This window comes from Bison bison, unplaced genomic scaffold (genome assembly GCF_000754665.1).
Source record: "Bison bison bison isolate TAMUID 2011002044 unplaced genomic scaffold, Bison_UMD1.0 scf7180017864297, whole genome shotgun sequence".
Lineage (NCBI taxonomy): Eukaryota > Metazoa > Chordata > Mammalia > Artiodactyla > Bovidae > Bison > Bison bison.
The window spans coordinates 6682078-6694397 of record NW_011494869.1 but is presented as its reverse complement, the minus strand read 5'-3'; the positions used below and the strand labels follow the sequence as shown (position 1 = coordinate 6694397).

Below are 12320 nucleotides of genomic sequence, written 5' to 3'. Positions count from 1 at the left end.
TCCCTGCCTGGCTGTCCCAGGAAATGCATCAAAACACAGCATATTCTGTTTGTGACACTTTATTGATGCTGAGGGGTGGGGAGGAAACCTAGAAGTGTATGTGGGGCCAAGCAACCCCAGGTGGGACAGGGCAGGTGTTGAGTCCTGGCCCCTACTGGGAGGGGAAGACAGAGTTGCCACTGAAGGCACAAGGGATGAGCAGCTGCCGGTACTCCAGGGGCAGGTGCCGCTCCACGAGCACATGCAGGGAGACTTGGTCAGTGACCAGGCCCTGCCTGCAGCAGAGGACAGAGAATGAGAGAATCAGTGCCAGCGTTCCCACACCCAGCACCTCCCTGTTTCCATCCGCTTACCTTCGCAACAGCAGCTCCAGGTCCTCTGGCCTCACAGTCTTGCGCCCAGCATGAGCAGCAAATACCTCCAAGTCGTTACAAAGATGCTGGAAGTACTTGTCCAGGCTGCCAGGAAGGTTGGGGTAGGACAGACTGTTCATGATCTGAGGGGCTCCTCTCCCCAGCCTACAAATGTCAAGGACTCACCACTTCTCCACCATCTCCTCAGCCTTCTTCTCCATGGGCATCTTAGCATAGAAGCTAAAGAGTTTTGCGTAGTGGTTCAGTCCAGCCTTGTAGGGATCTTGACGGGGTCTGGAGCCAGGGATTCGGGGCCTGGGAGGAATCCTGGCCGAGAGATGCTTTGGGAGTTCTGAAGGTAACCTGGAGACAAGAAGTGAACAGAGGTAAGCTAAATGCTCCCTTAAGAGGCCCCTAATCAAAGATAAATCTTGCTGGCTCCTGCCAAGATTGGGGTCCTTGTGCTCCTTGGCCAGCCTGGGCCTACAGTTCCAACCAATTCTGGTGGGCAATGGAGATGTGGGGCTATGTAGAAGCCTGGTCTTTCCCTGGGGCCCTGATGCTTCATAAACTGGACACAATGTCCCTGTCTCACCTCATCATACAAACCACTACTTGCTCAGGCCCATGATCCTCAGGCTTTAGCATAGACACTCCCCCAGCTATTGCTGCCTGTCCCATTCTGCTAATCCTCCTCCAGGAAGCCTCCTCTGACTACTTATTAGCCCAGGTACTTCCCCCTGGCCAGGCTCTTCTATGCCCCTGCAAGCAGCATGGGATGACAGATGTGCTCTCAGTGAGCCCTGCCCAGCCCACCTCAGGGTGCTCTACTGGGTAACATCTGCATACCTATAGGAAGAGTAATAACCCTATGGTGCCCAATGCCAACTTCAGTGCCTGTCCCCTTCTAAGAGGCCCGTGTGGAACAGGGTCATGGGCTCTTACACTGCAGTGCTTGGTGGTGGAGCCGGCTCAGGAAACTGAAGTTGCCTGGTCCGAAGGAACTCTGGAGTGCTGGGGGGCAATTCTGGACTTGCTGCAGAGGAAGCACAGGGTTATAGGAGGCTCAGGCCTGACCATCTCACCCAACCTTGAAGGCCCGCAGCTCCTTTATCCTGTTCTTTGATGGTTCCAACTAGCTCCGGCCAAGCAAGGTGCCCTTCACAGAGTTTCCCTGGCCCAAGACTACCTGTGCCCAGAAACACAAGCCAGGTTAAGTCCCTCCTCCGAGGCCAGGAACACAGCTGTTACTTACCCACCCACTCCCTGATCCCTACACTGGGCCCTGTACCCAACCTACCAGAGGTGTCTTCATCCTCTGAAGATCCTTCTGGCTCCTTGGCCTCAATAGCCCCCAAGGATCCTGCTGATGCCGCCACCTCTGTGTGTCCTTCAGGCTCTTCTGCCCTGGCAGATCCTTGTTCTTCTGCTGCCTTCTCCACTTCCCTCACACTCATGCTTTCTTCCATACTTTCCTCTGCTTCCTCACCTACTCCATTCTGTAGGGGCTCTATGCCATCTTCTCCAGAGACACTGCTGGTGTTTGGCAAGCCCATAGCAATGGCTTCAACCTCCTCCATCTTTCTTGCCAGAAGCTGGGCTGGTTTTCCAGGACCTGAGTCTAGGGGACAGAATACACACTAGAGAAGCAGTAGGCCAGGGCTGTAGCTCTGAGAAGGTAAAGATGGAGTAGTAAAACCCAGCCTAGCCCATCAAGGAGGGAAGAAGGCCAGAGGCGGCACCAGGGTAATGGTTTGGAGTGTCCTGGCCCAACACTGACTTTGCTATTGGATGAACGGATCAAGAGCCCTCTAAAGGGACTTGGGGGAGGGGGAAGGGCACACCTATGGGCCTGAGGAGGAAAAACCACCAATGCCAATTCTTGCTCGAGCTAGGCTTGACTCCAGGTCGCATGCCCCACATACTCACAGCTGTTCTGAAGTCCAGGCCCACTGCTCCGTGTCCTGCGACTGGCAGCCCCCTCCACTTCTTTGGCCCCAGAGGGAGAGGGACAAGGCAGGGAGTGGTGGACACTGGGGGAATGGCCAGCCAAGGGCTGAGAGAAGGGCTGGGTGTCCTCCAACACTGTGTCCATTGGCACAGTAGCAACAGGGGTTCTGTGGCTCTCACCTGGAAATCAAAGGCCAGGTGGCACTCAGAATTTTGCCCACCTGCTGCTACCCAGTCACCAGGGCCTAAGTAGTAGGTCTATGGGTCTGCCCAAGTGGCCCTCAGAAAGAGAAGACTACCTAGCACTCAGCTTAATCTCTCTTCTACAGCTCTCCTTGCTTACCTCCCTGCTCCTCAGCCTGGCATCCCCAGGTTCCAGAGCTTGCCCCACTCAAACTGCTCACCCATGCCTCCATTCTCCACTTCTTTCTCAGGTCCCTCTGCCAGAAACCCTTCTCTTGCCGTGATGAACTTCATTTGTTTTCTAGAATCAGGCTCCCAGGTCAGCTCTGGCTGACCAACTCATCCTGAAACTTAGCCCTTTTCAATCTTTCAATAAGCTCCAGCCACCATATCACACCCCTTTCCTACCCTGACTCCTGTAGCTCTTCAAGGATACAGGGTTCTGGAAGATACTGAGGGACTAAGACTGGATCCACAAGATAAGAGGCAACTTGTGGAAAGAAACCAGGAAGTCCTCATAGACCTACTGGCCAGGACTGCTCACCATTCCTGACACAAAGGAGAGAGAAGCAACCCTGGACCCAACAGCACCTCCCATCAATCATGGGGTGGAAGCTTTCCCCATCGACTAGAAGAGGAAAATCTCAACCTTACCTGGAGGAGCCACCGTCAGGGAAGTATCTCGCAGATCCTGCAAAAATGTACCCACATCTACCACTCGGCGAGTAGGAGGTCTACGAGCCAAACCAGGCCTCTTCACTGATTGTGGCTGGAGAGGCATGGCAAAGGTCAAGTTGAGAGAGCTGATGGGAGGGGTAAGGCACAAAGGAAAGTTAGGTACCTGAGGCCTAACCCCCTTCCCCCACCCCAGAAATTCCCCCAGCTCCCCTGGTGGTCTCATCTCTTAGAACAGCCACCATGCTATGAGCATGGAGGAGTATGGTCAGATTCCCTCCTAGTCAGCACCTCCTTTCCCAAGCCTCTCTTCCACCAATTCCCAGAATAAATAGGCAACAGCACCTGGTGAGGGAAGAGGCATCAGCATTCTCACGAGGCTCTACAGAAGATGTAAAAAGAAACCATAAGTCACCAGGCCTCTCAGGCCTCCTCAGTCTCTCCAGAGGACAGAGGAGGGTGGCCACAGGTGTTGTCCAGGACCTCACCTTGGGAAAGATGCCCCCAGTCCATTCCTTGCTGAAACTCTGACAACCTCAGCCTCTGCTTCCTTCTGCCAGGAGCCAGCAGACCTGGAGCCAGGGTTGTGGGGGGCTCAAGTTCAGGAAGTTGCAGCTCCAGACTACAAGGATGGAGCTTATCTCAGACAGAGTAGGACACCCAATTCTGGCTCTTGGGGCCCCCCAAGAGACTCCTTGACCAATAATGCCCCCAACAGCCCAGTCCAAGGGGGGAATTTACTGTACCTGCCCCGACTGCTTTTCCGTCTGGAAGGCTGGACCACCTGTGGTGATGGCACCAGCTTCACCACAGCCTCTGGCATTACAATGGAAGATTCTGGAGCTATAGAAATAGCAAGGAGAGGACTTCCCAGGTGATGCACTGGGTAAGAATCTGCCTGCCAATGCAGGGGACACAGGTTCGTTCTCTGGTTGGGAAGATTCCACATGCTGTGCAGCAACTAACCCTGAGTGGCACAACTACTGAAGCCCATGCACCCTAGAGCCTGTGCTCTGCAGTAAGAGAAGCCACTGCAATGAGAAACCCACGCACTGCAATGAAGAGTAGCCTGCACTTGCTGCAACTAGAGAAAGCCCACACACAGCAACGAAGACTCATTGCAACCAAAAATAAAGAAATAGCAAAGAGAGCATGAAGCTGACAGGGCAGGCTACCCTAAATGAGGGATACCATGGGGCTGGAGCCTGACTCTTACTGCAGGCCAGTGCTTGCTCACCAGTTAGTATGATGTTCTTCAACAGAGTCCGGGGTGTCTGTTCCTCCAGGTGTCCACTGGCTTGAACACGGGCCAATCTGTCAACAGACTTTGGGGAAAAGCACCAAGCAATCAGTCTGTTCTTTTGCCTTGAGAGTCCCTCCACGTGGGCTCCAGAGCAGAGCTAGAACTCAAGGGTCCCCTGAAGGCAACCAGAGCCCTATAATGGTCAGTGGGTAGGGCACTTACCGTGGCTGTATGAGAACGACGCCTGGCAGTCATCTTTGTTTGACTCCTCTGCCTCCTAGAGGAAGGTGTTTCAAGCAGGTCTCTCTGGGCACTGTGTAAAGACCAGCAACTGTGAGAATCATGTAGGAAAGGGGAACAAGAGGAATTAGAGATGTATCTTCATCTGGGATCCTGGCTGAAGTCTTCTACCCTCAGGGACAGGGACCCAGAAACCACTTGCCCCTCCCATAGCCGTGTTCCCAGTCCTGTGTCAACAGGGTTGTGGATAAAAGGGAGCCAGAGAAGAATGGGAAGAGAAAGGAAATATGACGACCCAGCCAGAGAGAAGGGCTGAGGAAAACTTCACAGAGGTGACTTTGGCAGAATCAGGGGTTAACCACACTGATAAGCGGAACAACTGGAAAAGTATCCGTTCTAGACATTAAAACAAACTAAGGATATTTAAAAAATGTCTTAAACCTCTTAAGTACTCTTCAAGGTCGGACAGCAACCTCCACATGGGTCACTCTAGCCCTAGTTTTTCCAGTCCAATCTCCTCTCAGATTCCAGAACTACATAAATGTTTCTATGGCATAACTCCCACCTCGTCACTCATAGGTGTAAAACCTATAGTGAATGGCTTCTCATTGTCTATAAAAGAACTGCAGCGCCCCAGAATGTCAGCAGACACCATCTTCCACACCTTCTGCACCATGAGCTCACCACCGCCCTCACCCACTGACACTCCCACCACGTCCGGCCAAATTCCCTGCTCCCTAGCAAAGCATCGTTCCAGTTCCTGCCTCCCGACTGCTACTCAGGCTGTTCTCTCCAATTCCTTCCCCATCTTTCAGCTGGGAACGAACCGCCTGGGAGGCAGTTCAGGGCAGATGCCTGGACAAGTCTGGAAAACTGGCCTAGAGAACAGAGCAGAAGACCAGGTTCTGAGCTTCCAAAAGCGGCACCCCCAGTGATGCCTGCATAATTGAGTTCTGAGGTCCTGAGTGGCCTGGAGGCCCAGGGGTTGGGGCACAAACATATGACCCGAGCCCAGGGGGGAGAAAGGAGCCTGGTCTGAGTCCTGGGCTCTGCTCTTCTCCGGAACTCAAGTTTCCCTCTCCAAACTGAGTCAGCGCGGGACCCCATCTCGCAGGGCCTGTGGTTGCTCTTGTGCTGGCGCAGCGCCCTCACATACCCAGACCGAGTACTCCGAGCTCGCCGCGGTGTGCGCGGGACCGCTGTATCCAGCACCTGCCGTAGCAGTGTGCGTGTCGTGGGCTCGCTGTCAGGGCTGAAGTTGTAGGCCATCGCCTCATTGCCCACTTTCCCAATGGCTTGAATATCCACAGCCGTCTCCTTCCCGCCGCCTCATTTAAGCCAACTATCGCGATGCTTCCGAATTAGGTCAACTCTCGTAAGGCAGCCGCACAGCCCCATGGGAATTGCAGTTCTAGTGCTGCAGCGGCCTTCTCTCGGTGTGTACAATGGTGGTTGCAAACTGGTTTTGCAGGCATCCTTACCTTGCGTGTTGTGTTCAATTGCTCAGTCGTGTCCGACTCTTAGCGACCCTGTGGACTGTAGGCCGCCAGACTCCTCTGCCCGTAGAATTTTCCTGACAAAAATACTGGCTGCTGCTGCTGCTAGGTCGCTTCAGTCGTGTCCGACTCTGTGCGACCCCATAGACAGCGCCTACCAGGCTCCCCTGTCCTTGGGATTCTCCAGGCAAGAACACTGGAGTGGGTTGCCATTTCCTTCTCCGATGCATGAAAGTGAAAAGTGAAAGTGAAGTCGCTCAGTTGTGTCCGACTCTAGCAACCCCATGGACTGCAGCCCACCAGGCTCCTCCGTCCATGGGATTTTCCAGGCAAAAGTACGGTTGCAATTTCCTCTTCCAGTGTTCTTGCCTGGAGAATCCCAGGGACCGGGGAGCCTGGTGGGCTGCCGTGTATGGGGTCGCACAGAGTCGGACAAGACTGAAGCGACTTAGCAGCAGCAGCAGCAGCAGCCTACAGCGGATCTTCCCAACCCAGGGATCGAACCTTCATCTCCTGTATCTCCTGCACTGCAGGCAGATTCCTTCCCACTAAGCCACTGGGGAAGAAGCCCCATTCTTAAACCTGGGCAAATATACGCAACCATTCAAAACCTCGGTTTCCTTACCTGTAAAAGGAGGGTGATACCCACCTAATAAGGGTATGTGTGTATGTGTGTAATGACTCAAAGAGATAATGTTTAACTCAGGATCTGACATATAATAAGCCAGGCCACAAAAAAAAAAAAAAAAAAATAGCAGCTACTATTGTTAGAATGTCTCTCACTCTCATCTCCCTCTCTGAAGATGAGGAGAGACACATTTGGGCCACTAAAAAGTTACTGTATTCTATATGTGATCTGGTCAAATTTGCATTTGCTGACCAATGTGTCTGTATCTATCACAATAGATCAGTTTTCAGGCTAGGAGGCTAGTGAGCTGTTTGTGATCCAGCAGAGATGTTAAAATTTCCAAACACAAGCAATTTCGAGATGAATTCCGGCTCTCAAAAGTTCTGTTAATATTGGAGACTCCGTTACCATATTTTCACCAATTGATAGCCCCATTGCTCACCTTTCTTAAGTTTTAGTGGGAACTGAAGTAGAACTTGAGTAATGCATTTCCTGTGGAGTTTTCCTTCATGATCCTAAATTGAGTGTGAAGTATCAGATACTAGAAACAGGCATGGGCACATTTGTGTTTGTGTTTAAACATAGATTAAAGAAAATATAAGATTTTTGCATCTCAAAAATTTTAAAAAAATATTTTTGCGTCTCAAAATAAGAGAACTGCGGAGGAAAATCATATCAATATTCCCTGTGAAGGAAAGCTACACAGCTCAAAATAGCCTGGAGTTAAAACTCCCCTCCAGGTCCTCCCCACCATTCTATACAAAATAAAGAACTTTTTCCCCGGAAGAAAGGAATGGGCATTAAGATTGATTACGTTCAGCTCCCAGCCGATGCCAGTCTCCGGCCGGTCTCAGGAATTCCTCACCCCAGTTGTTGAAAGCTAACTAATTAAAAATAATCATGAGGAAAAACAGGACCCCCTCAAAATGATGTATCTCAACATATATATGTTTTCATATATACCTACTCTCTTCTTGACTTAGCACAGCAGCCAACTAATGGGACTGCTGCCCCTTCTCGCCTCATTAAAGGTGAATTAAAGGTGATCTGTTCCTGTAAAGTGCCGGTTTTGTTTTTTTTTCCGAACCTCACCTTCTCTAATTCCCTTACCTTGCACCCTGTCATTTAGATCTGACCTCTATGATGGTTTCCCTTGTGGCTCAGCCAGTAAAGAATCCACCTGCAATGCAGGAGACCTGGGTTCAATCCCTGGGCTGGGAAGATCCCCAGCAGAAGAGAAAGGCTACCCACTCCAGTATTCTGGCCTGGAGAATTCCATGGACTACAATCCATGGGGTCACAAAGAGTTGGACACAACTGAGCAACTTTCACTTTCACTTTCTGTGTTACCTGACTTAATTCGCTAGCCCTTTGCAGGCACTTTTCCACCATCACTATCAACCTAAGTACATTTATTTATTATTTATAAAGTCTTGAACTGGATGATACACATGTTTTTCACATAAAAACCTTTAATGTTTTTTCACATAAAAACCTTAAAACAATTTGAGAGCAAGCTTACTTTAGCATAATATTGTTTTCATAGATTGTCCTGTGTTTCCATGATTGATTAAACTTTATACTTGTGTGTGTGTGTTAGTTGCTCAGTCGTGTTGGACTCTTTGTGACCCCATGGGATGTAGTCCACCAGGCTCCTCTGTCCATGGGATTTCCCAGGCAAGAATACTACAGTGGGTTGCTATTTCCTTTTCCAGAGGATCTTCCTGACCCAGGAATCGAACCGGGGTTTCCTGCATTGCAGGCAGACTCTTTACCATCTGAGCCACGAGGGAAACCTTGTGGCTTTATATTACTTGTCAAAAAAGAAAAAGGGGGAATTCTCTGGCAATTCAATGGTTAGGACTCTGTGCTCTCATTGCTGAGGGCCTAGGTTTAATCCCTGTTTCAGGAACTGAAATCCCACAAGCAATGTGGCACGGCCAAAAAACAAACAAACAAACAAAAAACCCCAAAACTAACAGACAAAAGAACTAGGTTCATGGGACCAGACCACATGAGGTCTTCACGTGACCTCACAGGTTCTGCAAAGGAGTTTGAATAATCTTCTAAATGCCAACAGGCCACTGGAGGGATTTAAGCAGATGTATTACATAATCATATTTTCTCTGGCAATGATGTAAAGAACAGATTGCAAGGGAGGCAAAATTGGAAGTAGGGAGACATGTGACAAAAGTTCTTGCCTTTCTCCAGAGGTGACAAGATAAAAGGTGGCCAGGGCAGTGAGGGTAGAGAGAAAACCATGCATTGCATTCCAGGTATTTTTTTCAGTGTAGAATACTATGTAGATTAGAAGTCATTTTATGTACTAGAAGGTAGAGTTCTATAAAGCATAATCTTCAATGTTCTGTACACAAAGAAATGACATCAATTTGACCTCTCACCAACTTTTTTTGAGTAAGGTATGTCTTGAGACTGGTAGGAGTAGAACCATATTGGTAACTGTATGACAATGAAAATATATAACAATACAATGATCTTTTGCTGAGTTTTCTCTCTACCGCACACATTTTATAGACATTCAAACATATAACAAAGTGTGTATTCATGTTTTAATAGAATAAATGATTCACCCAAATGAATGCACATGTTTCAGCATGAGCTACACATACTATAGAATGCATTTCTGAATCTAAATTGGTTCAAGCCGTGGACCTCAATAGCATTGGCCAGGAGGGATGGTTCTGTGGAACCCACACAAATAACAAAGGATCACACTGGTCGTAAACAGAAATGTAAACAGGTAATGTTTGGGTGTTGGGACCAGAAAAATAGGTCTTCCCACTTCCCGCACTGTCCTGTATGCTTCTAGAACATTTTATGTATGGGTTTGTTTTACAATAAATAACAAACTTAAAAAAAAAAAAAAAACAGTTGTAGTGCTATTGTTCTCTTCTGCAGTTAACTTGGAGCGCTATTGTTCTTTTTAAAAGGCCCGATCTATTTTTTTTATATCAAATAATTAGAAATAATGTATACTAGGCTTTGAAAGACTACCTGTGGTTTGTAATCAGAAGAGCACAAAATGAGGAGGGAGAGTCAGGAGAAAGGGAGAAGAAGGGCAAGAAGTAGGAGGAACGGGGTACTCAGCAAAGGAGGAGGGCTAGCTTACAGTTAATTCTTCTGAACAAGAGCCTGCTTCCTTGGTTTTCCAGTCTCTCTTGCCCTTTAGAACACTTTCCTCAGAGAAGTCGAGGGAATCGGTAGGTAACTTGTTACAATACAAATCCTGTCCATCCTTTCGTTTCACACCCTTCCAACAGTTCGAAGTCGCTGTCATAATAAAACCACAAATCTTTTAAGGTGGCCTGGTTTGGTTATCTTTCGGAGCTTCTGCCATTCTGTCTCTTTAAGGGCGGAGCCTAGCTCCTGCTTGCCTCAGGGCGTTACATACTGGCGCCCAGGGAAAGAACCAGCTGCTCCTAGCTACCCAAGCTTTCGTGGATGTTTACGTTTTTGGTTTTGTTTTTTACGTTACACAACTTTGGGGGTCGTAGTTCCGGGAACAGGGATGCGACACGTGCCCTATGCAGTGGAAGCTGAGTCTTAAACACTGGACCACCAGAGAAGTCCCTTATGGATTTTTTTCTTCTGGGGCCTCCGCCTCCGAATTTTTCCTCTCGTGTTCTTTTTTTTTTGGAGTGTTTATTTCTGTGATTAGACATCCATTAGCGTGCATTCACATCTATTATCCAAGTCCGACCCTCAGTCCCTCTATAGTCGTGTCGGGTCGACTTGGTTCCTACATGATTTCCAACTCCGTGCACTGTGTTCCGCACACAGTAGGCACCCAGTGATTGACTATATGTGATCATTGGTCAGTAAGTGAGTCAACGCAAGCAGCGTCAAAGTCGGTGGGAGTCTCCAATGCAGACAAAGACGCTCCTGAGGCCCCGGTGGGAGGCTAAGGCCCTGCCTCCCCTCCCCCGCAGGAATGCCGCGAACCGAGCGGCTCTGGGTTGTGGGACCGCTTCCGGCGTACAGCACAACCTAATCCGAATCCTGATCAGCTTGCAACCCGACCTTTCCCTTAGGCGGCGCTCCAGGCCGGAGCCGCCAAGTTTAGCGCAAGGCATTGCGGGATTTGTAGTTTCGCTGGGCACACGCCCAGAGCGCATGCGCACTGGAGAGGCGCGCACCGCCCAACCCACTTCAGGATTCCAGGTCCTTGCGAAGGGCTCTCCAAGCGACAGAGCTCCAACCGAATATGCCTCTCTAGTCCGCCGAGGGTGAGCCGAGTAGGGGAAGAGTCCTCTCTACGTGGCTCGTCGCCGTGCACTGGAAAGCGGCCGGAATAAGCACGCCCCCGCTCCGGAAGTGAGCGGCTTCTGGCGCAGTGCATTGTGGGGGGCGTAGTCCTCCTCCTCAGGCGGTCCTTCGCGGCGTCCCCGGGGCCCACTCCGGAGCGCAGGCGGGCGGCTGGACCGGCGGCGCGGCGCGGGCCGGCGGGAGGCGTATTCTGGGCACGGGGCGCTGAGTTAGGCCGGCCGTGCTGGGCGGCAGTAGTGGGAGGCCGCCCAAGGCCTCGCGCGGCGCCGCCCGTCGAGGGGCGGGCGGCGGCAGACAGACCCGACCGTCGAAAAGCGCAGGAGGCCGGTGGGCCGGGTCGGGCCGCGCGGCGCAGCCATGCCTGGATTTACGTGCTGCGTGCCGGGCTGCTACAACAACTCGCACCGGGACAAGGCGTTGCACTTCTACACGTTTCCCAAGGACGCTGAGCTGCGGCGCCTCTGGCTCAAGAATGTGTCCCGTGCCGGCGTCAGCGGGTGCTTCTCCACCTTCCAACCCACCACGGGCCACCGTCTCTGCAGCGTTCACTTCCAGGGCGGCCGCAAAACCTACACTGTGCGAGTCCCCACCATCTTCCCACTGCGCGGCGTAAACGAGCGCAAAGTAGCACGCAGACCCGCGGGGGCCGCAGCCGCCCGCCGCAGGCAGCAGCAGCAGCAGCAACAGCAGCAGCAACAGCAACAGCAGCAGCAGCAGCCGTCGCCGTCCGCTTCCACTGCCCAGACCACTCAGCTGCAGCCTAACCTGGTATCTGCTTCTGCGGCTGTGCTCCTCACCCTTCAGGCCGCTGTAGACAGCAGCCAGGCTCCAGGAACCGTGCCGCCGGTGCCCCCCACTCCCACGGGAGAAGACGTTAAGCCCATCGACCTGACGGTGCAAGTGGAGTTCGCGGCCGCAGAGGGCGCAGCCGCCGCCGCCGCTGCGTCGGAGCTAGAGGCTGCTACAGCAGGGCTGGAGGCCGCCGAGTGCCCCATGGGCCCACAGTTGGTGGTGGTGGGCGAAGAGGGCTTCCCTGATACTGGCTCCGACCACTCGTACTCGTTGTCGTCAGGCACCACGGAGGAGGAGCTCTTGCGCAAGCTGAACGAGCAGCGGGACATCCTGGCGCTAATGGAAGTGAAGATGAAAGAGATGAAGGGCAGCATCCGTCACCTGCGTCTCACCGAGGCCAAGCTCCGCGAAGAACTTCGCGAGAAGGATCGGCTGCTGGCCATGGCTGTCATCCGCAAGAAGCACGGAATGTA

The 12320-nt window shown here is 51.5% G+C and overlaps 2 protein-coding genes across 7 annotated transcripts in view; one reads left to right on the top strand and one right to left on the bottom strand.

Annotated features, from left to right (window-relative positions):
• Positions 1 to 43: 43 nt before the first annotated feature.
• On the bottom strand, positions 44 to 10789 carry CENPT (centromere protein T). Of its 4 annotated transcripts, none has more exons than XM_010851018.1 (13): positions 9899 to 10789; positions 4627 to 4717; positions 4399 to 4486; positions 3908 to 4004; positions 3650 to 3783; positions 3507 to 3543; positions 3141 to 3289; positions 2283 to 2483; positions 1654 to 1974; positions 1299 to 1389; positions 540 to 716; positions 354 to 458; positions 44 to 275 (listed from the first exon to the last, which is right to left on the bottom strand). In XM_010851018.1, exons 2-13 carry the CDS (start codon positions 4657 to 4659, stop codon positions 152 to 154), a joined length of 1557 nt encoding a protein of 518 aa, XP_010849320.1. In that variant the 5' UTR covers positions 4660 to 4717; positions 9899 to 10789; the 3' UTR covers positions 44 to 151. The 4 variants fall into 4 exon arrangements, with proteins under 4 accessions (XP_010849320.1, XP_010849318.1, XP_010849319.1 ...); XM_010851016.1 differs by lacking the exon at positions 9899 to 10789 and adding an exon at positions 5801 to 6047 and having other exon boundaries at positions 4627 to 4735; XM_010851017.1 differs by lacking the exon at positions 9899 to 10789 and adding an exon at positions 5801 to 6047.
• A 135-nt stretch (positions 10790 to 10924) lies between these two features.
• The window catches only part of THAP11 (THAP domain containing 11), a 2215-nt gene continuing 819 nt past the window's right edge, over positions 10925 to 12320 (top strand). For 2 of the 3 annotated variants that reach the window (XR_826231.1, XM_010851013.1), the window contains exon 1: positions 10925 to 12317. Coding sequence is in view for 2 of the 3 variants with exons in the window: in XM_010851013.1 (XP_010849315.1) it covers positions 11413 to 12317 (905 nt within the window). In the remaining variant the exon portion in view is untranslated. The other variant, XM_010851014.1, reaches the window with a different exon arrangement.